Source organism: Micromonas pusilla (assembly GCF_000151265.4).
Source record: "Micromonas pusilla CCMP1545 genomic scaffold MICPUCscaffold_3, whole genome shotgun sequence".
NCBI lineage: Eukaryota > Viridiplantae > Chlorophyta > Mamiellophyceae > Mamiellales > Mamiellaceae > Micromonas > Micromonas pusilla.
The window spans coordinates 804,224-827,259 of NW_003315884.1; the positions used below are offsets into that span (position 1 = coordinate 804,224).

Consider the following 23,036-nt stretch of genomic DNA (forward strand, 5'->3'; position numbering starts at 1 on the left):
CCCCGTTCGCGCGAGACAGCGGCTGCGTGTTGGCACCCCAGAGACGACTATTTCACGTCGAGGGGTGCGGCGTGTTGGTTATCATTGCGTTTTGCGTATTTACACAGCGGGTCCTGTATCCCGGATCAAATCGAAACGTCGCTCGTTCTCACTCGTCCGCGCCGTGCCTCGTGAACTTGCACGACGCGAAGTTCTCCTCGGTCTTGCACCCCGCGCCGTAGTACCCGAGCACGCCGTTCACGTCGGCCTCGTTGACGCACGGCCCCGGGATGTAGATGGGCATGATCCCTTTCAAGATGAATTCGCTGCCCAGCATAGGAAGCCACGACGTCGGCGACTTCGTGATGAAGTCCTCGTCTAACCAAATCACCGTGCCTCTCTCGTCCTCGGGGAGCGCCGCGTCCGCGGCTCTGCGCATCGGAGGCAAGACCGCCATCTTCGTCTCGTCTTGCGTCCAGTACTTCATAGCGTCGACGTGGCACCAACCCCCGAGCGGGTTCGCGCTCGGTTGCATCTTACTCTCGCACTCGCCCCCGGCTTCCTGTCCGACCTCGCGCGTGACCTGGTACACGTCGTTCGCCGCGTCCGTGTACGCTCTGTTCTGGTTCAGCGTGTCGTACGACTGCGAGCACGTCGGGCTCAGGCCGAGCGCGGAGACGCCGCCGAGGGAGGCGGGGAGGCGCGCGGTCGTTTGGATCGTCGGCGTCGTGGTCGATTCCGTCGTCGACGCGAATTCTTTCCCCGCGAGCCCAGTCGCGGGCTCGAGGATCGCGGTCGTCGAGCCCGGGCGCGCCGCGGACGCGGACGCGACGAGCGTGAGGGCGACGAATCCGAGCAAGCTCGTGGACGACGACGGCATCGTGCGCGTGAGATGCGTTTGCGCGGCGTCGAGTGCTGCCAGGTTGGCGCATTATTCGTAGCTTTCAAGAGACGAAGATTCCATCTCGGGAACTCCGAGATTTTCCAACCGTTCGAGCAGAGTCAACGCGCCGCGCGTCGTCATTGTCCCTCGCACGGCGCCGCGAGAGGATGTATCAGACGCGGAACCCGCCCCTCGGGCACACCGCGGAGGCGCGCGCGCTGAAGATGCGCGCGCTTCGAGTGGAAGCGGGAAGGAAAGCAAAGGCGGATATGGAAGCCGCGAGGGAGAGGTACGTTGCAACATCGCGTCGTCGCGGAGAAAACGGCACCGAATCGAATACTTGTAGATCGCGTTCGCCGTCCCTGACCGTCCCCACCCGTCCCCGCGCGCAGGTTACGAAAGAAAGAAGCGCTTCTGCGACGAATGAAGGAAGATCGCGCGCTCGAGGAAGAGATGCTGAGGCGTCTGGTCGCGAGCGGCGGGAACGCGCTCGAGAAAGTCGCCGCCGCGGTCGCGAAGGAGGAGGACGAGCGCGAAGCGCTGTCGATGCTGCCTCGTTTCCGCGCGTGCGACGTGTGCTACGACATGAGGAAGGACGCGGCGCTCAGAAAATATCCGGATGCGGCGCTGAAGCTGTGTAGCAAGTGCCACGCGAGGGCGGCGAAGATCGCCGCCGCGGAGGTGAGGAGAGCGCGCGCGCCGCCGAGCGGCAAGGGCGAGAGGCGCAGCGGAAACGGCAAGCTCCCGTTCGAGCCGGCGTCGCATCTCGCGCGAGGGAGGGACGAGTTAGAGAACGCGCTGAGGGACGCGGACGCGTCCGTCGCGCTCGCGGAGGACGCGAAGACGCGCGCCGCGGCGTTGCACAAAGCGTCGCAGCTGCGGCAAGCGATGACGCACAAGTGAGTGACTCTCGGAGTCGACGGCGGTAAGCTGGTCGTATATTAAAACGACGGCGGCGCCGCTTCGCGCTTCGACGCGTCACAACCCGACCCAATACGAGCGCCCGTTGACGTTGTGCACCGGCCCCACCTCGGGCGCGGTCACCGCCCACTCGTACCATACCTTCGACGGCCCGACGCACCGCCAGCAGTGCGCTTCCACGTTCGTCCCCGCGGGCACGTGCACGGGCGTCCGCAGCGGGAAATAAATTGGAAACCACGAAAACATCGGCTCGCCCGTCGGCCCCATCGTGTGCGTGGGCGGGTATATGCTGCAGTGCACCTTACCCGCGGGGCCTTCGTACAGCTTCGCGTCGAAATACCCGGCGAACCCGTGCATCGTCGCCGCCGCGGCGTCCGGCGCGCGCTTGAAGAGCAACTTTTCGTACCTGTTGTTGTCGATGACTTTGTCCTCGTTCGGGTGATGGAACGTGAACACCTCCTCCGGGTCAGCGATCAGGGAGTACCGATGCAACTTCACGACGTACGGCGTCTCCATGTGCGCGAGGTCGCCGTACGCTTTCGCGTCGTTCCACAGCTTTGACGACGTCATCGGCGCGAGGTACGACGTGTAGCTCTGCGGGATCGAGACCCCGCCTTCTTTCAGGAATCGCTGCGCGCCGTCCAGGCACTCCGGGGACAGCTCGTTATCCCCAAAGCTCCCCAAGAGCTCGGAGACTAAGACGTCCGCTTTCTCCTCGAAGTCCCACGACCGCATGTCGCTCGCCACGATCGTGACGCGATCCTCCCACCCCTCGCTCTCCACGAGCGACTGCAACGTGATCACCGCGTTCGGGTTCTTTTCCACCGCGTACACTTTCATTTTCCGTCCGCACCGGTCGGACGCGCGCAGGGACGCCCTCACGAGCGGCCCGCGACCGGCGCCGACGACCATGAGCACCGTGACCTTCCCCGCCGCGGCGTCCGCGTCGCGCACGCGGTCGACGAGACACGCGTGCACGGCTTCTTCGTACTGGATGTACTTCGACGCGTCCTTCTCGAACGTCTCGTACGTCGCGGACTCGAGGTTGTCCATCAGCGGCTGCAGCGGCGCTTGGAGGTAATCCCTGTATCCGGACTCCACGAGCTCTTGCTCGCTCACCGCGTCGATCTTCCGAAAGAGGTAGACGACGTACTCCCAGTGCGTGCGAAGCGGGTGCGTCGCCGCCGCCGCCGCCGCCGCCGCGCCCGCCGCCGCCTCCGCGGGCGTCGGGTCCCCGACGTCCATCTCGTCCCCGCCGCCCGCCAGGCTCGAGCTCACCGCCTTGTCCCCGTCGCCGCTCCATCTGAGCACGACCTGGACGTTCTTCTGGAGCATCGTCGTGATGAACTCCTGATGACGCTTCGGAAGCACCGGGAACCCGCGTTTGTTCGTGATGAACGCGTCCGCGTTGAGCACCACCGCTTTCACGGGCTCGCCCACCCACCTTCGGAGCTCGGCCGCGGGCGGCAGCGACGCGCCGACTTCCAGACACGCGCTGAGCTGCGGGTGCCCCTCGCACATCGCTCTCAGGTTCGCCCACCGCTCGAACGGGTCGTGCGCGCGTCGCCGCGTGCACGGGTCGATCTGTTTCGCGAGCGCCTCGGCGGCGCCGTCGCCGCCGTTCGCCTCCGCCGCTTCCACCTCCGCGGACACGACCGGGATTCGGACCCACAGCGCGGTGGACGACAGCGCGGTGAGGAACTGGTTCACGATCCGCGCGTAGTTCGCCGCCTTCAGCGACGGCGTCGGGAGGAGGACCGCGTGCAGCGATAGGTGCGCCGCCCACATCAGCTCCTGTCTCAGCGCCGCCTCGCTGTCGCGTCGCATCGGCGCGGAGACCGAGTCCGCGTCGATCCACGGCGACGTCTTACCGACGACCTGGGAGCTCCACTGCGTCGAGTTGAGGAGGAGGTCGGACCTCGCGAACGGCGCCGGGGTCGGCGCGGACGGGTCTCGCGCGCTCGGCGCGGGGCGGCGATGTCGCGGATGCGCGAGCGGCGTGACGAGGAAGTCGAACCCGCCCTCGAGCGTCTCTTTCAAGCATCGCTGCAGGTCGTGGCACACGTCGACCTCGAGCCCGGCGTAGTTGCTGTCCCCGAGGTCCGTTCTCCTGGCGAGAGGCATGGCCGCCGTGCCCTCGCGCGGGAGTGGTGTGTGTCGTGGCGGCGCGCGACGATTAGATTCATCAGATCGGGCGAGCAGAGCGTGACTTTTTCGTTGGTTTCCCGCCGCCGCGCGCGCGCGTCGCGGCCAGTGCGCGAGGCGCCGGACGCGCGCGGGGCGACGCGCCGCGGCGACGGACCCACGCGCGATACGATGCCATCGCGCGCGAACCTGCAAGACCCCGCGGTCCAGGCCGTCCTGACGGACTGGATGCTCCGCGAGCTGGAGCCGATCTCGGACGCGGATCCCGCGGTCCTCGCCAAGTACGTCCTCGCGCTCGTCGCGAAGAAGGACGAGCCGACGCGCGCGCTCAGGCTCACGTGCGAGAGAGAGCTGAGGGACTTTCTCGAGGGCGAGACGGACGCGTTCGTGGAGCGGATGTTCGCGTACGTCGAGGGGGGTCTCGCGCGCGACGGCGACGGCGACGGCGACGGCGTCGAAGCGATCGAGTTCCAGGGCGACACCGCGGCGATGGCGGCGAAGCTGCGCGAGGACGAGGACAGCGACGAGGACGAGGACGACGACGACGACGGGCGCGGGCGCAGGCGCAGGCGCAGGCGGTCGCCGACGCCCCCGCGCGCGGCGCGGCGCGACGCGTCGCCGCGACGCCGCGACGCCGCGTCGCGCATCCAGCCGCTGCCGCCGCCGCCGCTCCCGCGCGGGCCGCCCCCGCCGCTTCCTCCCGGGCCGAGACCGCCCCCGGGGCGCCCGCCGCCGCGTGCGATAGCGCACGAGGAGTACAACCCGTCCGAGCCGTGGCTCGATCAAGGCACGATGCGTCGCATAAGCAAAGCGGAGATGCTCGTCGCGAAGATGCGCTCGGGGAACGGAAACCTCGACGACTACGACGCGCGCGACCGCGACCGTGACCGCGACCGCGACCGCGACCGCCGCGACGGCGGCTTCGGCGCGGGCCCGAGCGCGCGGTACGACCGCGCGCGCGCGCCTCGGCGATCGTCGCGGGAACGCGACGACTTCGAACGCGCCCGCGGCGAGCGCAGACGTCGCGTCATCCCGGAACCGAAGAACGCGGACATCCGGACGATTTACGTCACCGGCGCGGACTGTCACGTCGACGACTTCCAGGAGAAACTCAGGGCGCACTACGAGACGCACGGGAGGGTCGTCGAAATCCGCGCGTTCGCGAACACGGGGAGGGCGTTCGTGCAGTTCGAGACGCAGAGAGAGGCGAGGGCGGCGCTGGACGCGAACGACAGTTTCATGGGGAACCCGCGGTCGTGCACGCGGTGGGGGCATCGGAACTGCACGGACGTGGACGCGGACGCGGCGAGGGACTTCGCGCGCGGAGGACGCGCGCGCGCGGCGGCGGCGGCGGCGGACGCGGAGCCCTCGCCGCCGAGAGAGAGCGAGGAGGATAGGCAGCAGCGGGAGGATTTAGAACGGTCCCAGGCGGAGCGTTTAGAGGAGCTCAAAGCGGAGAAGGAGTCGACGAAGCGAAAGCTTCTCGCGCTGGAGAAGGAGAAGGCGATATTACGCGAGAAGCTCTCTGGGAAACCGCCGGCCGCGCCGGAGCGCGCGGCGGCGGCCGCGGCCGACGCGCCAGCGCCCGCGGCCGTCGCGCCCGAGCTCACGAACGCGGAGAGGGAAGTTCTAGAGAAGGCGAAGACGACGAAGGCGGCGGTGGCGAAGGCGGCGACGCTCGCGCACGCCGCCGCGGCGAAGCTCCGAGCGGAGTACGAGGCGCTCGTGAAGGCGAAGGAGAAGAAGCGAAGCGGCGGCGCGGACGGCGCGAGCGCGAGCGAGGCGATCGCGCCGGTGGGGAAGAAGAGTCGGTACAGCCTCGACCTTCGCGCGACGCAGAAGAGCTGATGAGCTTCTGTTGGCTTCGTTGGAACCAAATACCTAGCTAGACCCTCACTGCATCTCTCTCGCGTTTCCATACTCTCATCGCGCGCGATGTCGCACGCGGCGTCGACGAGCGGGCGGAGCGCGTGCGCGGGACGCGTCCGCGCCGATGGCGTCCGTAGAAACACGTCGAAATCCGCGGCGCGCGACGGGAACGCGACGGCGGCGCCGACGCGACGCGCGGCGCTCATCTCGCTGCTGTCCTCTCGCGTCCTCGTCGAGACGCCGCCGTCCGCGCGCGCGAAGACGACCTTCGTGAAAGACCCGTCGTTCTACGCGGAGTGGTCGTACGCGCAGCCGTCGGACATCATCCCGTACGTGGAGGCGACCGCGCCGAGGGGCGACGCGCGCGCGGTCCTCGCCGCGATGGACGTCTTCGGGGAGTACTATCCCATGTACAAGCTCGGGGACGAGAAGGGACGGATACTCGCGACCATCGTTCGCGACCGATCGCCGTCGAAGGCGGTGGAGGTGGGGACGTTCTTGGGGTACAGCGCGATATGGACCGCGCTGAACCTGCCCCCTGGGGGAACCCTCACGTGCGTGGAGTTCGAGCCGAGGCACGTCGCGGTCGCGCGCGCGCTGACGACGTACGCGGGGGTGGGCGACGTGGTGACCATCTTACAAGGCGCGGGCGCGGAGCGCGTCTCGGACGTGAAGAAAATCATCGGTCAGGACGACGTCGCGGACATGGTGTTCTTCGATCACTGCAAGGAGTGTTACCTCCCGGATCTGCGGAGCTTCGAGGACGCGGGGATCGTCGGGAAGGGGACGGTCGTCGTCGCGGACAACGTGCTGTATCCGGGCGCGCCGGATTTTCTGTCGTACGTCGACACGGCCGCGGGGCGGTACGACACGAAGTTGTACGACGCCGCGTTCGAGTACGATCAAGTCTGGAAGAAAGATTGGACGCCGCAGGCGGACGCGCTGTCGTACTCCGTGTGTCGCGGACCGGTCGAGGACGCGGAGGTAGTTTTATAGTACATCGTGTGCGCGTATTATTTGCATGAAAAATTCGTAGCTTTCGCTCTAAGTGGCTACGTCGTCGGGCCGTCGATGTCGTCGACGACCCCGCTAGTTGTGTTAAGTCAGCTATCCCTCCCGCGTCGTCTCCGCGGAGGTTCCGTTAGTCAATACGTCCGGGAGATGCAGAATCACTGCATCCCGGAAAAGTCAAACCCGCCCTGCGGCGCGGCGGGCTGGGGGTTAAACGCAAACTGCGCCGCGTTCGCGTCCGCCGCGGGCGCGAGGTTCTGGTCCTCCTCGTCCTCGAGGCCGAAGTACTCCTCGAGGATCTTCATCGCCTTGTCGTAAATGTCGTTGTTGTTGTGGTTCTGCAAGTTCTCGATCTTCTCCAGGCCGTCCGCCTCGTCGATGAACTGCGCGAACTGGTTCGGGCTCCCCTCGGTTTTCATCGCCTCGCCCACCTTCAAGATGTTCTCCAAACCCTCGAGCGCGACGGTGACGATGCGCGCGTCCGAGCACACGATGAGGTCGCACAGCGGCTTGATCGCGCCTTGTTCGACGAGGTACTTGATCTGCTGGTGCGTCCCCCCCGACGTCGCGTTCGAGATGGCCCATGCGGCTTCTTTTTTGATGTCAAACTCCGCGTGCTGAAGCAAGTACACGAGCGGCGGGATGATGTTGCTCTCGATGATCGCCTGGATCTGGTCCTTGTTCCCCGCGGTGATGTTCGAGATGGTCCAGCACGCTTCCTTCTTGATCGACTTCTTGTGATCCGTGGTGAGGAGCGCGAGGAGGCTCGGCAGCGCGCGGCAGTTGATGATGATCTGCGTCTGGTAGTCGTCGCCGGTGACGATGTTCCCCACCGTCCTCAACGCCGGGATCAACACGCTCGGCGTCGGGCGGCCGAGGAGCTCGACGAGCCTCCGGCACACGCCCGCCTCGATCACGGCCTGGATCTTATCGTTCGTGCCGTCGGAGAGGTACGACAGCGCCCAGCACGCGTCCGTGAGGACTTCCTCGTCGCTGCTGTGCACCAGTCTCGCGAGCGCCGGGAGCGCGTCGCGGAGCTGGTCAAACTGCGGCTGCGGCTTCCCGCGGCAAAAGTTGGACAGCGTCCACGTCGCGTTCCGCAGCATCGTGAGCTTGGAGTGCTCGTTGAGCTGCTCCAAGAGCGGCCCGAGCGCGTTCGTGGAGAGGACCATGTCGCGGCACTTCGGGGAGTCGCCCGCGATGTTCCCGAGCGCCCACACAGCTTGCTCGCGCACGTCATCCGACGGCGACCGCAGCAACGCGACGAAAATGGGCACCGCGCCGCTGTCGATGACGACGCCGGTGTTCTCCGACGTCCCGGACGCGATGTTCGTCAGCGCCCAAGCGGCTTCGAACTGCAGCTGCGGGAATTCCTCGCGCTTGAGAAACTCGACAAAGTACGGGACGACGCCCGCGCGAATGACTTCCTCGATCGGGGGCGCGCGCTCGATGGACAGGAGCTTCCGAAACTGCGTCGTCGCCTCGAGCTGCGCGGCGGGGTCTTGCGACCTGACGCCCTCACACATCGTGGGGAGCATCTCGAGCTGTTTTCCGAGAAGACGCGGGGGAGAACGTCAGCGCGGGGACGGGAACGGGCGACGATCTGAGCGCGAGCGAGCGCGGAGGGCGAAAGACGAAAAAAAGGAGGCGGGGGTACGTGGATCGCGAACGCACCCTCGCGACGGACGTGGTCGCGGAGGAGTCTTCGCCCACCGCGGTCACGCCCATGCCGTCTCTGCGCGCGGGAGCAGAAGGAAAGATGCGTCAGTCGTGGGGTCGCGCGGGGGCGTCGCGACGCGCGCGGGGGGTCCCCGCGTCGCGATCGGGGCGGGAAGATCGGGGCGGGTAAAAGACCCGCGCGCGCGCGATTTCGAAAAAACCGGGCACCACGCGCGCGCGGACGCGACCGCGCGCGCGACCGCGTCGTCGACGCGACGCGGCGTCGCTTCCGAACGCGCGTCGACGCGCACGCGCGACAACTGGGAGCCCCCGCGCGGAGATCGAGACGCGAACCTGCGCTTCTTCAGCATCGCTTCTTCGCGCTTGTCCTTGCGGATCTGGATCATCCCCTCCTCGCGCTTCCGCCGCGCCTCATCCGCGTCCGTGGCCTTCTTGAAGCCCTTCTTGCGCGCCTCGGTTCTCGAGGACGGGCGAAGCATCTCGGCGTTACGGTCGCTGGGAGGACGTAACGAGTCTCGATTTCGCTTGCGGTGCGCGGTGGGGACGGCGCGCCGTGGAGTGACGGGGGACGCGCAGAAGACGGCGCGAAGCGGTGCCGGCGCGCGGCTCGCATTCACGGCTCGGAAGCCCTCTCGGGTCACGGGATTCTCAGGTGGTTCTATGCTGACGTTTTCCACCCACTCCTCGGTTTCAAAATTTGATCGCGTCCTCTTTCAACTGACCGATGAATTATCTCGCCACGAGTCTCGTTCTGGCTCGCTCGAGGAAAAAAAAACCTGGGAAAGCCACGACGCGCGGCCGGGGAGGTCCTCACTTCGAAGGATGCCTCCGTGCTTCAACGCGGACGCGGACCGGGCGATGATGACCCAGGACGCGCGCGCGGAGCCAGAAGTCGCGCCGGAGATCGTCCCCGCGCCGCCGCCGCGCGAGAGCGACGCGCGAGAGGACGTCGTCGCCGCGCTCGCGGAGGCGCTCGAGTGCGAGGACAAGCGACTCGTGCGCCGGTTCGCCGCGACGCGCGCGTGGGATTACGACGCGACGATGAAGCTCCTTCGCGAGTACGTGACGTGGAGGAAACGCGTCGGGCTCGACGACGGCAGCCTGTGCCGCGCCCCGGGCGTGCGCCGAGAGCTCCGGAAGCGGCACACGATGCGGCTTCTGAACCCGAAGGACGCGAGAAGACGTGACCGCGACGCCGACGCCGCCGCCGCCGCCGCCGCCGCGAACGACGAGCAGAGACTCACGTTCTTGGAACTGCACACCCCCGCGATGTGGCCGACCGCGTGCGACGTCGACGGCTCGCCGGTGATATACACGAACATGCGTCAGTACCAGCGCGGGGTCGGTAAGGCCGTGGAGAACACGTTCGTGTGGATACTCGAGACGGTGTGCGGCGAGATGGACGACGCGGCGAGCGCCGCGGCGGCGGCGGTGCCGGCGACCCTCGAGGGCGAACGCGCGGACGCGAGAGACCGCGAGATGCACGGGGGCAAGTTCACGATTTTCTTAGACCTATCCTCGTGCGATCACGTCCCGCTGCACGCGTTCTTCTCCATCGGACGCGTGCTACAGAACGCGGTGAAGAAGGGTTTTCGAGGACGACTGCGGAACGTGTACGTCTTCCCGACTGGGCGCGGGTCGAGGGCGCTGCTGAAGATCTTGAAGCCGTTCCTCGGGAAGTACACCCCGCCGAAGGTGAAGCTCGTGCCGAAGGAGGACAAAGAGCGGCTGTGTGAGATATTTACCCGCGAGACGTTGCCGCCGCACTTGGGAGGGACGTCGAAGTTGATGGCGGTGGACCTCGAGGCGGAAGCCGCGGAGGAGGACGTCGCCGCCGCCGCCGCCGCCGCCGCCGCCGTCGCGCCCGGGGCTGCGGCCTCGGACGCCGACGGCGACGAACACCACCACGAAGACCTGAAGTGGTTCCTTAAAGTCCCCGCGTTTAACTTCGTCGTCCTCGTGGCGATGACCGCGCACTGCGCGACGCACGGCCCGACGTTCGGCCGCGCGGCGAGGGATGAAAAAGCGAAAGAGAAATTTGAGACGGATGACGGAGACGTCCGACGCGCGCGGCTGAGGAGATACCTCGCGCCGGTCGTTCGCAACTCGGTGATGTGGCATCTCATCGGACGGGAGGGGCTCGGGATCAAGTGGAGCGCGCTGTGGAGCGCGGGCGTGACCGTTTTCTTCGGGATCGTGCGTCGGTTTACTTCGGCGGAGGGGAGGGGCCGAGACTAGCTCTAGCTAGCTAGACCCGGTGTCGTGCATACGAAAGTGAGATCGCAATTCATGAGCCACAAAACGCGTCTCGCAAAAGGAAAAAGCGCATTCGAGGTCGCCGCCCCACGCACGGGCGATGCTCGCGTTCGCGCTCGCCGGCGTTCCCGCGGCGAGGCATGGGGTGCCTACACGCGGTATATGCCGTCGGGATGGCCCTCGCGCGCGCGCGCGAGGTGCCCTCGTGCGCTGGCGGACGCGCGAACGCGTCGGGGAATTGACGCGGACCAGCGGCGGCCGAGGCGCGACGTCAACAACCGCGCGTCGCGCGAAACCGAAAGACGACGACTGGGGCAAGGGCAAGAAAGAAGGCAAGAGCCAGAGCCAGGGCAAGGACCAGAAGAAGAAGGACAAGGACAAGGACGAGGACGAGGAAAAACCGAAAGACGAGACGTCCGCCGCGGCCCCGGTCGCGACGGAGGACGCCGCCGCGGCGGCGGAAATCATCGTCCCGCCGGGAGGGGTGAATCAGGTGCGTTCTATACACTGGTCCCCATACGACCGCGTTGGCGTGGTGAACGCCGATCCTTAAGGACTTTTGCCGTCGTGTCTCTCCGCCCACCCCTCGCTTTCAATCCCCGACCGCGACGCCTTTGAACGCCAACTGACGCCTTTGAACTCCACCCCGACATCGCTTTGTATGGAACGACCCTCAGATCGCGATGAAGTTTCCGTCGATGCTCTCTTCTTTCGAACAGGAGAGCACTCCTGAAAAAACGAACAAATTGAGACTGTCGCGCGGCGTCGTCATCGTGTCCGCCGTATGGATCGCGTTCACGGTCGCGATCGCGGCGTGCGTGAACCCGAAGCTCTTAGCCCCTGTGAACGGAGCGGTGAGCTTCTCCGCTCGACTCGCGCGGAAGCTCGCGGACGGAACCATCGACTCGGAGTTCATCCTTCCCGCGATGTTTTGCATCGTCGCGCTCCTCGCGCTCAGGTTCTTCATGCAACCCATCGCGAAGCGACTGTTCTTTTGGTGGACGGACAGCACGTCCGAGAAGGCGTGGAACGCGTCCGCGCTGCACTGGGTGTTCGACAACGTGTACGGCCCGCTCGAGGTGTCGTTGGTCGCCGTCGCGGCGTTGAGGTTTTTAGAAGCCGGCGTGAAGGGCGCGGGTTGGGTGCACGCCGCGCTGTTCGGCTCCGTCGTGGAGAAGCTCGTGGCGTGCGCGCTCGTCGTCGCGTTCTCGCGCGTCGTCATGAGCTGGCAAGAGCGGTTCTTCTCGCAGAAAGCGTTCGAGCTCGAGCTCGAGGGGAAGGAACTCCAGGCGGATCGCTTGGTCGGCGTGTCGAAACTGTCGAAACTCGCGACGTCGCTCGTCGTCGTCGCGCTCGGTCTGAAAGTCTTGGGCGTGGACATCGGCGCGCTCGTGACGTTCGGTGGGATCTCCGGTCTCGCCATCGGTCTCGCGGGCAGGCAGATCCTCGAGAACGCGTTCATGGGTTTGATGTTGTACGCGACGTCGCCGTTCATGCCCGGGGATGAGATTAAATTTTCGACGAATCAAGAGAGGGACATACAAGGGTTCATCATCGACATCGGGCTGTTCCGGACCTCGATCCGGTCGTTACACCGCGAGATGTACTACATCCCAAACTCGCTGTTCTCGACGCTGTCCGTGCTGAACATCACGCGCCGCGGGAAGGAATTCCGCATCAAGCACGAGGTGAAGGTGCGCCTGGCGGACACCTCGCGCGTCGCGAGCGCGTTGACCAACTTCCGCGCGCTCTTGAAATCCGACCCGCGCGTGATGCGGTCGCTGCATCGGCGCGTGTTCATCTCGGAGATAACCCCCGAAGGGCTGACGATCATGATGAGTTTCTTCGTCGAGGCGGTGAACAAAGACCAGTTTTACGCGACGCAGCAGGATTTTCTTCAAAAGTTTTTGGAGACGTGCAAGAAGAACAACGTCAGACTCGCCGCGCCGACGCGCGCGTTCACGCAGGTGGTCGACGAGGAAGGACCGCTCGTGTTCTCCACGCAAAAAGAGAAGGACATGGAGCTCGCCGGTACCGTGGATATAAACACGACGACCGACGAAGCGGACGAGGTGGCGCCGTCGTCCAAGAGCGCCAACGAGGCGAAACCGCCCGCCGGCGGGTTGACCGCCGCGCTCGCGGACATGTTCCTCGGGGAGAAGGTGATAAAGGAGGAGGGCGTCGTCGAGGAGGAGGAGAACCTGCGGAGGAAGACGGAGAAGCGCTTGGAAGAGAAACGAGCGCTGAAGGAGGCGGAGAAGCTGCTGAAGGCGAAGGCCAAGGAGAAGGAGAGGGCGGAGAAGGAGAAGGAGAGCGCCCGAAAGGCGTGACGACGAGCGCGTCTGCGCGTCTGGTCGATCATCAGTGAATTATTTTCATGCAGTGCACGCATTGCGCTTTTTCGAGACCTTTTTATCCTCGCCGCGTCGTCGTCCGCCGCCACACCCGCACGCCGCATCGCGCCAACGCGCGCCGGTCGAAGCGCGTTACCCTTCCGTGATCTTCTCGCACCCGCGTCGAGACGTGAGGATACCAGAGAGGCCGCAGTCACGCGCGCGCGACCCACGCTCGAGGCGCCGATTCATTCTCCAACAATGCACGCGGTGACCTCCTCGCCCGCGGCGCTGGCGCTCCGGTCGAACGCGTCGAGCGCGCGGCTCAGCCGCGTCGCGCGCGCACCCGCGCGCGCTCACGCGCGATGCCGCCGCGTGACCGCGATCATGGACGCCGCGGACGCGTCCTCCGCGGAGATGGGCTCCTCCGCGGCGCTGGACTCGATGGACGCGGACGACGAGAACGAGGCGGCGGCGGAGAAGTTGGCGCGTGACGTCGCCATCGAGCTCGCGGTCATCGCGGACGAGACGCGAGCCGCGGACGTTCGCGTCTTGGGCGTCTCGAAGAAGGTGCACTGGGCGCGGTATTTCCTCCTAGCGACCGCGTTTAACCGCCCGCAGATGCGAGCGGTCGCGGAGAAGATCCGCGACCATCTCAACGAGACGTACGGGACGCAAATCGCGAAGAGCGTGGCGCAAAACAGCGACTGGGTGTGCGTGGACGCGGCGGACATCATCGTGCACGTGTTCACGCCGAGCTCGCGACAGTTTTACGACATCGAGACGCTGTACAAGGACGCCGTGGACGTCGAGCTGCCGTTCGAGACAGAGCGGCCGATCAGCCAGGAGGAGGAGGACGAGTTCGAGGTCTTCTGACCGCTCCGTCTTGGACCATTCATTGCCTGCGCCTGCCGTGTTGTATTTTGACCAAAAAAAAAGAATTCATCAAATCAGTTACACGTCTACTCGTCAACGTCGAACCGTCGATCGATCATAACAACATCGTCACTGGATCCTCCATGAACGCCTTGAACGCGCCGAGCCACTGCGCGCCGACCGCGCCGTCCACGACTCTGTGGTCGCACGACAGCGTCGCGCTCATCAGGAGCGCCTCCTCGTACCCGCTCCCGTCCGCCTTCTTCACGACCTCTTTCCTCGCCGCGCCGACGGCGAGGATCGCCGCCTGCGGCGGGTTCACGATCGCCGCGAACTGCTTGATCCCGAACATCCCGAGGTTCGAGATCGTGAAGGTCCCGCCGATCATGTCCGCGGGCGAGAGCTTCCCTTCCTTCGCCTTCCCCGCGAGCGCCCTCACCTCCGACGAGATCCCGGAGAGGCCCAGCCCGCACGCGTTTCGAACGATGGGGACCATCAGACCCGCGTCCGTTTGCACCGCGACGCTGATGTCCGCGTTCTTGTACACGCGAATCTTATCCCCCATCCACGACGCGTTCACGTCCGGCACTTGTTTGAGAGCGGACGCGGCTGCTTTCACGACGAAATCGTTCACGGAAATTTTCCCCTTCTCCTTCCCGGCGTTGAGCTTCGCGCGCGCGGAGACGATCTGGTCCATGCGCACGTCCACGCTGAGGTAGAAGTGCGGCACCGTGCGTTTGCTCTCCGTGAGACGCGCCGCGGTGACCTTCTTGATCGTCGTCACGGACACGTCCTCGTACGGGGGGAAGAATCGCGCGAAGCCGTCCGCGGCGCCGTCCGCGGAGCCCGCCGCCGCCCTCGGCGCGACGCCGTTCGCGATCGCGTGCGAGACGTCGCTCATGAGTATCCTTCCTCCCGGCCCCGAGCCGTCGATCTGGTCGATCGCGATGCCCGCCTCCGCGGCCATGACGCGCGCTTTCGGGGTCGCGAACACGCGCGCGCCGGCATGGCGCGGCGCGGACACCGGCGCGGACGCCGCGGACGCCGCGGGCGCCGCCGCCGCCGCGGGCGCCGCCGCCGCGGGAGCCGCCGCCGGAGTCGCCGTTCGAGCCGCGGGCGCCGCCGCCGCGCTGACGGTGAACCCTCCAAACTTACCCACGTCTCCTTCGTCTTCGACCATGATCGCGACTAATGTCCCCACCTCGACGTCCGACGCGCCGGTGCCGTGGAGGATCTTCGCGACGTACCCGTCCTCCATGGATTCGAGCGCCATCGTCGCCTTGTCCGTCTCGATGTCCGCGAGGACGTCCCCGGCGCTGACTTTGTCGCCCTCCTTCACTTTCCACTCCGCGATGTTCCCTTGCGTCATCGTCGGCGACAGCGCGGGCATCGTGATCTCCTGGTACGGCGGGTCTGTCGGGGAGGGAAGACGCGCGGGATCGGATCGGCGACGTTAGTTTTGGAAATAATATCTCGCGGCGCGTCGGCGCCCGACGCGACGCGCGCGATCGGTCGCGGCGGCGGCGCGGGCGTCGCGCCGACGGCGATCGCGACGTCGAGGAGAAAAGAAGAGGGAACGACGCACAATCAGCGCCCGCGGCGAACGATCGCGACCATCGCGGCGCGCGAGCGGACGCGACCGCGGCTCGGAACGACGCGTTGTCGCGCGCGAGCGCGCACGATCCGCCGCCCGCGAACGGGTGCGCGCAGATCGCGCGCGCGGCGGTGGTGTCCGTCCGCGCGACCGCGGCGGCGAGACGCCGAGTCGCGTGTCTGAACGCCATGACGACGCGGAGGGGTGTCGATCGCGCGACCGATGCGCGACGACCTCTGACGGTCGGCGGCCGCGGCGACGCTTCGGTTTTGGGCGTCGGGTACTTTTTGGAAAAGAGCCGAACGCGCGGACACCAGTCAAAAAACCAAAATCTACGTACGGATCGCTCGTATGGGCAATTGGTCAGACGAACGTGGAGATAGCCCTAAGCCCCGACGACGGAGACCCTTCAGTACTTCCGTAGGGCCAAACAGTCAGGAACCGTGAACAGTCATCGAGACGCTGCCGCGTTGGCAAGTCGTATTTCGATTCTTAGGTTTGCGCACAGACGCGTCGCGCGGGGAACGGACGCACGACCGCGCGAGTCGTCGGTCGGCCGAGCCCGCCGCGCGCGAAGGCATCGCGCATCGCGTGCGAACGCGTTCGCGATCAACGAACCGTCGTCCGTGGACGCGAAAGGGGTGAATCGCCCGTCACGCGTCTCGCGAGAAAGTCGTGGTCGGCCGCCTGTGGCTCGTTTTGCTCAGATCGACACGTCTCAAAAAGCGCGCGGAGGCGGCGCGGTGAAGACGGGCGCGAGAGGCGGGTGCTGAGCGGTTCGAGCGGTTCCGATCGATCCCCTCGGTCGCCATGGACGAACCCGAGCCTATCCCGTGGCTGAGCAAGGATAAGCTCGCGTACTACGGCCCGTTCAGGTGCGCGACTCCCCGCCCACGCGTGGAGAGGCTCTCTGGGAGAAATCGTCGAAAATCCCTCATTCGCCCTCCCTCGCCCTCGCCGCTTTCCCGCCCTCCCCGTTGGCATTGACCCCCAACGCGAGCGCACGCCTTCGGGGGGACGCGCACGCGCGGCCGCGCCCTTGCGTGGAGGCTCGGTGCCCCGCGCGGCGGCGTCGCCCGCCGTCGCGCGTCCGTCCTCCCACCGGTGAAATCGCGTATTACCCCCCGATGAAACCTTGTATTGACCGACCGCTCCCGATGAACCGCTTTCAATTCACAGGGACAACGTTCGCGCGTTCGTGAAGAACGAGACCGAGCCGGATGACTACTACGTCGAGGGCGGGGTCTTGGGTCACACGGTGACGCTCGCGAAAGGGACGAAGTACGAAACGAATTTGAGGGTGTACGAGGAGACGATGCTCGAGTCCACGCGCGTGCACTGCGACTGCTGCCGATGCATCGGATGGCATCACCACCCGGTGACGCGGAAGCAGTACCACTTCATAATTCACACCGACTTCCGAACGGATTTGAAACCGGAGCTGAAAGGAAAGCGGATCTGTCAGATCTGCACGGCCGCGATGCCGATCAAAGAGAAGAAGTGCATCTCGTGCGGCGAGAAGGACTGCGACACGAGCATCCTGGACTACCAGACGCACCTCATGCACGGCACGCTGCACGCGAACGGGTGCGGGCACTTGAAACGCATCAACGGCCGAGAAGCCGGGTCGCGGGTCCTGTCCGGGCAGCAGCTGATTCAGATCTGGGAGAAGATCTGCCACCTCCTCCGCGCGCGCGAGGTCAGCGTCGAGGACGTCTCGCAAAAGTACGGCGTCGAGTTCCGTCTATTGAACCCCGTGGCGTGCGGGAAGACGTGGTACGGCACCTTCGGGTATCAGTTTGGGAAAGGGTCGTTTGGGAACACGGGGGCGACGCACCGCAAAGCCGCGGAGCGCCTGCGAGGGTTCACGCTGGAGAACGTCAGGGCTGACTTCAAAGCAATGGGGGGCACGAACCCCGGGGCGGTGAGCGCGTGGGTCGGCGCGGGCGGCGCGAACGCGTACGCGATCGGCGCCGCCGGGTCGTTGGTCACCGGGAACGTCTTAGAGGTGATCTCCAGGTACGAGAAGATCATGGGGAAGTACGCGCCGAAGACGTTGGGAGACCTCGTGTCGTTGTTGCTCAGGCTGCAGCGGATCGTGCGGAAGAAGGAGAAGGCGCGGAGGGACAAGGAGATGGCGGCGCAGAGGAAAGCGAACAAGAGCGTGGGGGGGATTCGGATCAAAGAGGAAGGCCTCGCGAGGGAGGCGGCGGCGAAGCGCAAAGCTGCCTCTTCGATTTTTGAGCCCCTGAAGTTCGAGACGAAGCTCTCGAAAGCGTCGAAGATGTCCAAGACGAATGGCGGGACCGGGACCCCCGGTAAGGTGATGTCGTCTGCGAAGCCGAGGGCGCTGCCGCCGCGGCCGCTCCGACCGCGCGGCGCCGACGGCTTAGTCCCCGCGTCCGACGTCAAGGACGAGCCCGAGGAGGCGAAGCCGGCGAAGAAAGAGCCGCCGCCACCGAAGAAGAAGAAGGAGAAAGAAAAGGAGCCAAAGAAAAAGAAGGAGAAGAAGGAGCTCGTCCCCGGCGCGCCCGTGGTGTCGCGGTGGAGCGACGCGAGGATCGAAATCGCGTCCAACGCGTGCGTGGAGGTGCTGCGCGAGGCTGGGGGGAAGTGGCTGCCGCGGCAGGAGGTCAGAGGGCTCGCGCGCGCGAAAGGGGTGGGAGACACCGGGTTGTTGGATCACGTCCTGAAGAGCATCTCCGAGCGAAAGGTTGTCCTGCGCAAGAGGCCGCCGGCGAACGCGAAAGCCGCGACGAAGCCAGTCCCGAAAGGTGCGCGCGGTTTGTTTTCTTCCCCGTCGCGCGCGTTTTCCTCTCGTCCCGATTTATCTTTTGGAAGAGGGTTCATCGCCCCGGGGGTCATTCGCGCGATGGGGCTGATGAGTATTAGCCAAATCCAAAGCGAGGCGGCCTCGTTCTCGCGATCGAGAGCCACCTGCGGAGCACTGTTGACAACTCACGGCGTCGAGAAAAAGTATATTATTCTGACCCGCGCAGCGGGTGCACCCTCAGCCTTCCTTCCTCCCGTCGAGGCAAACGCGCGAACGACACACTTCAATACCGTGTTCGAAAGCTAACTTCTCCCTCTCTCCCCCCACGACACGGTCCCTTCACGCCACGTCGCAGGTCAAACAATCCGAGCGCACATCCGCCGGCGCCAAAACGCGTCGTCCGGGCAGCTCGAGTACCAGCTCGAGTCCGTCCCGGGGATGTCCAAGATGCAAGCGTCGATCATCCTCCCGCCGTCGAAGAAAGGGCCGAAGCCGACGCCCGGGGCGGCGCCGGGCGGAGGGAAAGGCGCCGTCGTCGCGAACGGAAAAGGCAAGGTCGTGCACCTCACCGAAGCCGCGACGATGGACGCGGCCGCGGACATCCTCACTAAGGAGAAGATCTCGAACGACGTCAAGGTCGTGTACAAGAACCTGCTCGAGTCGTACAAACCCGCGAGGGCGCGCCCGGGACGACCGCTGAAAGGTACGGCGCCGGGGGAGCCCAAGAAGTGCCACGGCTCGGATCTGATCCACGCCGCGAGGGTGCTGTTAGACACGAAGCAGTTTGTGAAGACGTACTGCTCGACGTCGGACATGCTCGCGCTCAGGCCGCCGGCGAGCGCGACCGCGGGGAAGAGCGGGCGCCCGCCGATGGTCTCGAAGGGCGTCCGCGTCATGGTCACCGCGGTGATCGACTCTCGGAACAAAGGACCGAAGGTGTCAGGCCTGAGCATCAAAGAGAAGAAGAAGCTCAAGTACGGGATCGAGACGAAACCGCCGCCGGAGGTTATCCTTCTACCGCCCGAACCGATGCTGTGCGACTTGAAGAACGCGGTGAACAAGGTGTTCTCGGACCTGTACGTCGTCCTCGCGAAGTACAGGGTGCGGCACGTCATCGGGTTCGAGTCCACGCAGGAGAAGGCGCGTTTAAACGCGAAGAAAATTGCCGGCGCGTCCCTCGAGGTGCTCGGCGACGGCGCGGACTTAGAGTCCGATTTCCGGTACCAAGGCGGGTTAGACCAGTGGATCGTAAGGTGTGTGTGCGGGACGTGCGACGACGACGGCGAGCGGATGATCGCGTGCGACGTCTGCGAGGTGTGGATGCACACGCGATGCGTCGGGATTTCAGACTCGGAGAACACGCCGCGGCGGTGGACGTGCAAGGAGTGCATCGAGGACGAGGCAGAGGCGGCGAAGAACGCGCCTCCGCCGCCGCCGCCGCACCCGCGGGAACGCCCGCCGCCGACGAAGCGACGGCCGCCGCCGGAGCGCATCATGAAGCGACGCAAAGCGACGAAGATGTGATCGTTTTTAGTTCAGAATGCAGTTTGCAGCGAAAATATCATACGGGCGCCCCTCAGCCCCTCGGTCGCCCTCTCGTCCCGCCTCCTCTCTCCTCTCTCCCGTCCTCCGTCTCTCATCTCCCGACGGACGCGCCGCCCGCGTCGCTCACATCGTCATCGCGGGCTGCGCCTTGCTGTACGCCGCAGGAAGCATCAAAAACTTCTGCAACTTGGGCACGTACGCGCGTTGCGTGAAGTTGTCGTAATCGTTCGCCTCGATGGCGTCGAGGATGTTCCGGTACACGTCCAGCGCGGACCACACCGGCCAGCGCGCGTCTTTGTGGAGGCAGTTCACCCCCGCCTCCGCTTCCGCGAACACCTCTCGCGCGCGCGCGATTTGGAACTTCATGAACTCCTTCCACCGCGGGTCCACCGCGCCCGTCTCCGCGTCCACGAGCGAGCACTTGATCACCTCGCTCTCTTCGATGCCAAACCGTCGGAGCTCCTCCAGGGGGATGTATATCCTGTTCCGCGTGATGACGTCCTCGCCGACGTCGCGCAGGATGTTCGTGAGCTGGTTCGCGAGTCCGAGCGACAGCGCAGCCTTGTACACCTTCCTGAGGTCGCCCTCGAAGTTCTCGTCGCACCCCATGATGGGCATGGACATCAGCCCGACGGTGCCCGCGACGCGGTAGCAGTACTCGTACAGCTCGTCGAACGTCTCGTACCGCGGCTTCACGAGGTCCATCCTCATCCCGTCCACCATGTCGCGGAACGGCTGGATGTCCACCGGAAACCTGGACACGGTGTCGCACAGCGCGGCGTCGATCACGTCCGCGGGGCGCCCGTCGAAAACCGCCTCCAGACGCGCTTCCCACTGATTCAGCGCCTCCGGGGTGATGTGGCTCGCGTTGGGTCCGTCCACGAGCTCGTCCGTCCTGCGGCACCAGACGTAGATGGCCCAGATCGCGCGCTGCTTCTCCGGGGTCATGAGCTTCGTGCCGAGGTAGAACGTCTTGGCGTACTCGGACGTGACCTCGTTGCAACGCTCGTACGCGTCGTCGAGCATCTTCTCGGGAACGCGCGGCCTCGGCACGCGCTCCCCGCTCGTCTGACGCTTCACGCAGCACTCGAGCGCGAACTGCTCCACCTCGCGGCCGTTGCTCGCGACCACCTGCTCGGGCGAGCGCTCGAACGTCGTCGACGCGGACGTCGTCTCCGGTTCCATGATCGATCGCGTCACGACGCGGCTCGACGGCGCGCGCGACGCGCGATGCCGGTCGTTCGCGCTCGCGCCGCGGTTCGATTTGTGGCCGCGGAGCGCCGCGCCCGAGACGGAGACGGGAGACGGCGCGCGGCGGCTCGCGCGCGACGCCGCGCGCGCGACCGCGATGTCTCCGCGACCGGAGACGCTGCAGACGCCCGATACGCGAGCGGACTGCGCGCTCGCGACGCTCGTGGACGCCATGACGTTCGCTCTCCGAGGCGTCGACGCGTACGCTTTATGAGGCGAGGCGTGGATAGACGTAATCTGCTTCGCGCGAGAAGATTCCCGTCGCCTCTGAACGCCGCGGGAACGCGCGCGAGGGAACTGCGCGTGCGGACTCGGCGTTCGACGCGCGATGCGAAGGATGAGATCGATGCGCGAGGCGTCGATTCGCGTCTTCGCGCGGGGGATACTGCGGTCGCGAGCGTCGCGTTCGACGGTCTTCGGCTTTATTCGACGGCGCAAGGAAGATAAAGCGCGAAGCGAACGGTGCATTCGAGGCGACTGTGATAGGCGACGCCGACCGCGAGACGCCGCGCGACCGCAGATGGGAAGATGTAGGTGCTCGCTATGGGCAATCAGTCACAGATTAATACGTACTCAAGTGTTGTGAAGGATCGACTTATTACACCGGAGGCGCTGATTCGTATGGTGACCAGTCAGAACACGATCCGTTTTGACGTACTTTTCGTACAGTACTTCCGGAAAGTTCGGCGCGAGATTTTTCGTGCATCGTTTTTCAGACGCTCGCTGTTTCGACTCTCGTCGCGTGCGTATTAGATACCGTAAACCTACAGGCGCGCGCGTTCGCTCGCTCACGCTTCCATCCCGTCGAGCGCGTCCCTCGCGCCCTCGTGAAGCGCGTCCATCTTCGCGAGCTGCTCCTCCGTCCCGAACCGTTCCATCTGCTGCACGTACTCCGGCGCCGGCGCGTGGTCGAGGAGGTAATCCGCGAGAAACTGCCGCGGATCCGCGGGCCGTATCTTCGCCATCTGACACATCCCCTCGTGCAGCGCGTTCAAGATCTGCGTCTTCTCGAGGTACTCCCTCGCGCCGATGGAGTTCCCTCCCGCGGGTCTCGATAACCGCGGCGCCGTCGCCTCCGGCGTCCACTCGCGGATGACGTCGGCGGCGAGCGCGAACGGCTCCTCCGGTCGCTGCGACGACAGCGCCCGGAGCGCGTGTCGCACCGCGAGCTGGATGTTGGACGCGAGGTACGCGTGCACGGGCTGCTTCTTCGCGAAGAGAGGCTCCCCTGGGGGCGCGCGGTCGTCGTTCGCGCGCTCGAACGGAGGCGCGGCGTTCTCCTTGAACGCGTCATCCGTCCCGACGTCGGGTTCGGGTTCGGACTCGACGTCCGCGGGCTCCGGCTCCGGCGTCGGCTCCGGCGCGGCGGCGGCGTCTTCATCAGGGTCGACGTCGTCGGGGGCGTCGATTTTCGTCGCGGGCTCGGCGTCGCCCTCGGTCGCCGCGGGGGCTTCTTCGGCCGCGGGGGCTTCATCCTCGGCCGCGGGGGCTTCATCCTCGGCCGCGGGGGCTTCATCCTCGGCCGCGGGGGCTTCATCCTCGGCCGCGGGGGCTTCTTCGGCCGCGGGCGCATCCTCGGCCGCGGGCGCATCCTCCGCCGCGGGCGCATCCTCGGTCACCGCGGGCTCTTCCGCCGCGGCGGGCTCTTCCGCCGCGGCGGGCTCTTCCGCCGCGGCGGGCTCTTCCGCCGCGGCGTCCTCCGCGGGCGCGGGAGATTCTTCGGGCGCGGCTTCCTCCGCGGCGGGAGCTTCCGCCTCCGCGGGCGCGGCCTCGGTCTCGGCTTCGGCGGCGGGGGCCTCGGCCTCGGCCTCGGGCTCGGCGGGGGGTACGGTCTCGGGCTCGTCGGACATCGCGATGTCCTCTGCGCGGTGCGGGGGGATCTGTCGTGGTCGCGATTCGATTCGGGCCAACGGCCGTTTT

At 66.0% G+C, this 23,036-nt stretch overlaps 15 protein-coding genes across 15 annotated transcripts; 9 read left to right on the forward strand and 6 right to left on the reverse strand.

The window, feature by feature from the left end:
• Positions 1-76: 76 nt before the first annotated feature.
• On the reverse strand, positions 77-882 carry MICPUCDRAFT_62254 (uncharacterized protein). The gene has a single exon (XM_003057232.1). The coding sequence runs from the start codon at positions 857-859 to the stop codon at positions 149-151; it is 711 nt and encodes a 236-aa protein (XP_003057278.1). The 5' UTR covers positions 860-882; the 3' UTR covers positions 77-148.
• Positions 883-1,029: 147 nt separating this feature from the next.
• On the forward strand, positions 1,030-1,765 carry MICPUCDRAFT_56266 (uncharacterized protein; the record flags this gene model as incomplete). The annotated part of the gene is made up of 2 exons (XM_003056775.1): positions 1,030-1,151; positions 1,255-1,765. 2 exons carry the CDS (start codon positions 1,030-1,032, stop codon positions 1,763-1,765), a joined length of 633 nt encoding a protein of 210 aa, XP_003056821.1.
• Positions 1,766-1,783: 18 nt separating this feature from the next.
• Positions 1,784-3,925, reverse strand: MICPUCDRAFT_45363 (uncharacterized protein). Its single transcript, XM_003057233.1, has 2 exons — positions 3,062-3,925; positions 1,784-2,935 (listed from the first exon to the last, which is right to left on the reverse strand). The coding sequence occupies exons 1-2, from the start codon at positions 3,905-3,907 to the stop codon at positions 1,841-1,843; spliced, it is 1,941 nt and encodes a 646-aa protein (XP_003057279.1). The 5' UTR covers positions 3,908-3,925; the 3' UTR covers positions 1,784-1,840.
• A 123-nt stretch (positions 3,926-4,048) lies between these two features.
• MICPUCDRAFT_46699 (RNA recognition motif protein) lies at positions 4,049-5,776 on the forward strand (the record flags this gene model as incomplete). The annotated part of the gene is made up of 1 exon (XM_003056776.1): positions 4,049-5,776. The coding sequence occupies exon 1, from the start codon at positions 4,100-4,102 to the stop codon at positions 5,774-5,776; it is 1,677 nt and encodes a 558-aa protein (XP_003056822.1). The 5' UTR covers positions 4,049-4,099.
• An 87-nt stretch (positions 5,777-5,863) lies between these two features.
• MICPUCDRAFT_70815 (o-methyltransferase) lies at positions 5,864-6,793 on the forward strand (the record flags this gene model as incomplete). Its single annotated transcript, XM_003056777.1, has 1 exon — positions 5,864-6,793. One exon carries the CDS (start codon positions 5,864-5,866, stop codon positions 6,791-6,793), a length of 930 nt encoding a protein of 309 aa, XP_003056823.1.
• Positions 6,790-9,039, reverse strand: MICPUCDRAFT_56270 (uncharacterized protein). The gene is made up of 3 exons (XM_003057234.1): positions 8,816-9,039; positions 8,483-8,543; positions 6,790-8,352 (listed from the first exon to the last, which is right to left on the reverse strand). Exons 1-3 carry the CDS (start codon positions 8,965-8,967, stop codon positions 6,967-6,969), a joined length of 1,599 nt encoding a protein of 532 aa, XP_003057280.1. The 5' UTR covers positions 8,968-9,039; the 3' UTR covers positions 6,790-6,966.
• Positions 9,040-9,310: 271 nt separating this feature from the next.
• On the forward strand, positions 9,311-10,726 carry MICPUCDRAFT_38739 (uncharacterized protein; the record flags this gene model as incomplete). Its single annotated transcript, XM_003056778.1, has 1 exon — positions 9,311-10,726. The coding sequence occupies one exon, from the start codon at positions 9,311-9,313 to the stop codon at positions 10,724-10,726; it is 1,416 nt and encodes a 471-aa protein (XP_003056824.1).
• A 118-nt stretch (positions 10,727-10,844) lies between these two features.
• Positions 10,845-11,297, forward strand: MICPUCDRAFT_56272 (uncharacterized protein; the record flags this gene model as incomplete). Its single annotated transcript, XM_003056779.1, has 1 exon — positions 10,845-11,297. The coding sequence occupies one exon, from the start codon at positions 10,845-10,847 to the stop codon at positions 11,295-11,297; it is 453 nt and encodes a 150-aa protein (XP_003056825.1).
• A 130-nt stretch (positions 11,298-11,427) lies between these two features.
• On the forward strand, positions 11,428-13,074 carry MICPUCDRAFT_56273 (small conductance mechanosensitive ion channel family; the record flags this gene model as incomplete). The annotated part of the gene is made up of 1 exon (XM_003056780.1): positions 11,428-13,074. The coding sequence occupies one exon, from the start codon at positions 11,428-11,430 to the stop codon at positions 13,072-13,074; it is 1,647 nt and encodes a 548-aa protein (XP_003056826.1).
• A 120-nt stretch (positions 13,075-13,194) lies between these two features.
• MICPUCDRAFT_62263 (uncharacterized protein) lies at positions 13,195-14,006 on the forward strand. Its single transcript, XM_003056781.1, has one exon. The coding sequence runs from the start codon at positions 13,339-13,341 to the stop codon at positions 13,951-13,953; it is 615 nt and encodes a 204-aa protein (XP_003056827.1). The 5' UTR covers positions 13,195-13,338; the 3' UTR covers positions 13,954-14,006.
• MICPUCDRAFT_25687 (uncharacterized protein) lies at positions 14,005-15,776 on the reverse strand. Its single transcript, XM_003057235.1, has 2 exons — positions 15,539-15,776; positions 14,005-15,366 (listed from the first exon to the last, which is right to left on the reverse strand). Exons 1-2 carry the CDS (start codon positions 15,735-15,737, stop codon positions 14,069-14,071), a joined length of 1,497 nt encoding a protein of 498 aa, XP_003057281.1. The 5' UTR covers positions 15,738-15,776; the 3' UTR covers positions 14,005-14,068.
• Positions 15,777-16,357: 581 nt separating this feature from the next.
• On the forward strand, positions 16,358-18,626 carry MICPUCDRAFT_38742 (uncharacterized protein; the record flags this gene model as incomplete). Its single annotated transcript, XM_003056782.1, has 2 exons — positions 16,358-16,422; positions 16,727-18,626. The coding sequence occupies 2 exons, from the start codon at positions 16,358-16,360 to the stop codon at positions 18,624-18,626; spliced, it is 1,965 nt and encodes a 654-aa protein (XP_003056828.1).
• Positions 18,627-18,758: 132 nt separating this feature from the next.
• On the forward strand, positions 18,759-19,878 carry MICPUCDRAFT_62269 (uncharacterized protein; the record flags this gene model as incomplete). Its single annotated transcript, XM_003056783.1, has 1 exon — positions 18,759-19,878. The coding sequence occupies one exon, from the start codon at positions 18,759-18,761 to the stop codon at positions 19,842-19,844; it is 1,086 nt and encodes a 361-aa protein (XP_003056829.1). The 3' UTR covers positions 19,845-19,878.
• PSY1 (phytoene synthase) lies at positions 18,917-21,494 on the reverse strand. Its single transcript, XM_003057236.1, has one exon. It carries the CDS (start codon positions 21,288-21,290, stop codon positions 19,989-19,991), a length of 1,302 nt encoding a protein of 433 aa, XP_003057282.1. The 5' UTR covers positions 21,291-21,494; the 3' UTR covers positions 18,917-19,988.
• Positions 21,495-21,841: 347 nt separating this feature from the next.
• Positions 21,842-22,985, reverse strand: MICPUCDRAFT_56278 (uncharacterized protein). Its single transcript, XM_003057237.1, has one exon. It carries the CDS (start codon positions 22,964-22,966, stop codon positions 21,905-21,907), a length of 1,062 nt encoding a protein of 353 aa, XP_003057283.1. The 5' UTR covers positions 22,967-22,985; the 3' UTR covers positions 21,842-21,904.
• Positions 22,986-23,036: the final 51 nt, after the last annotated feature.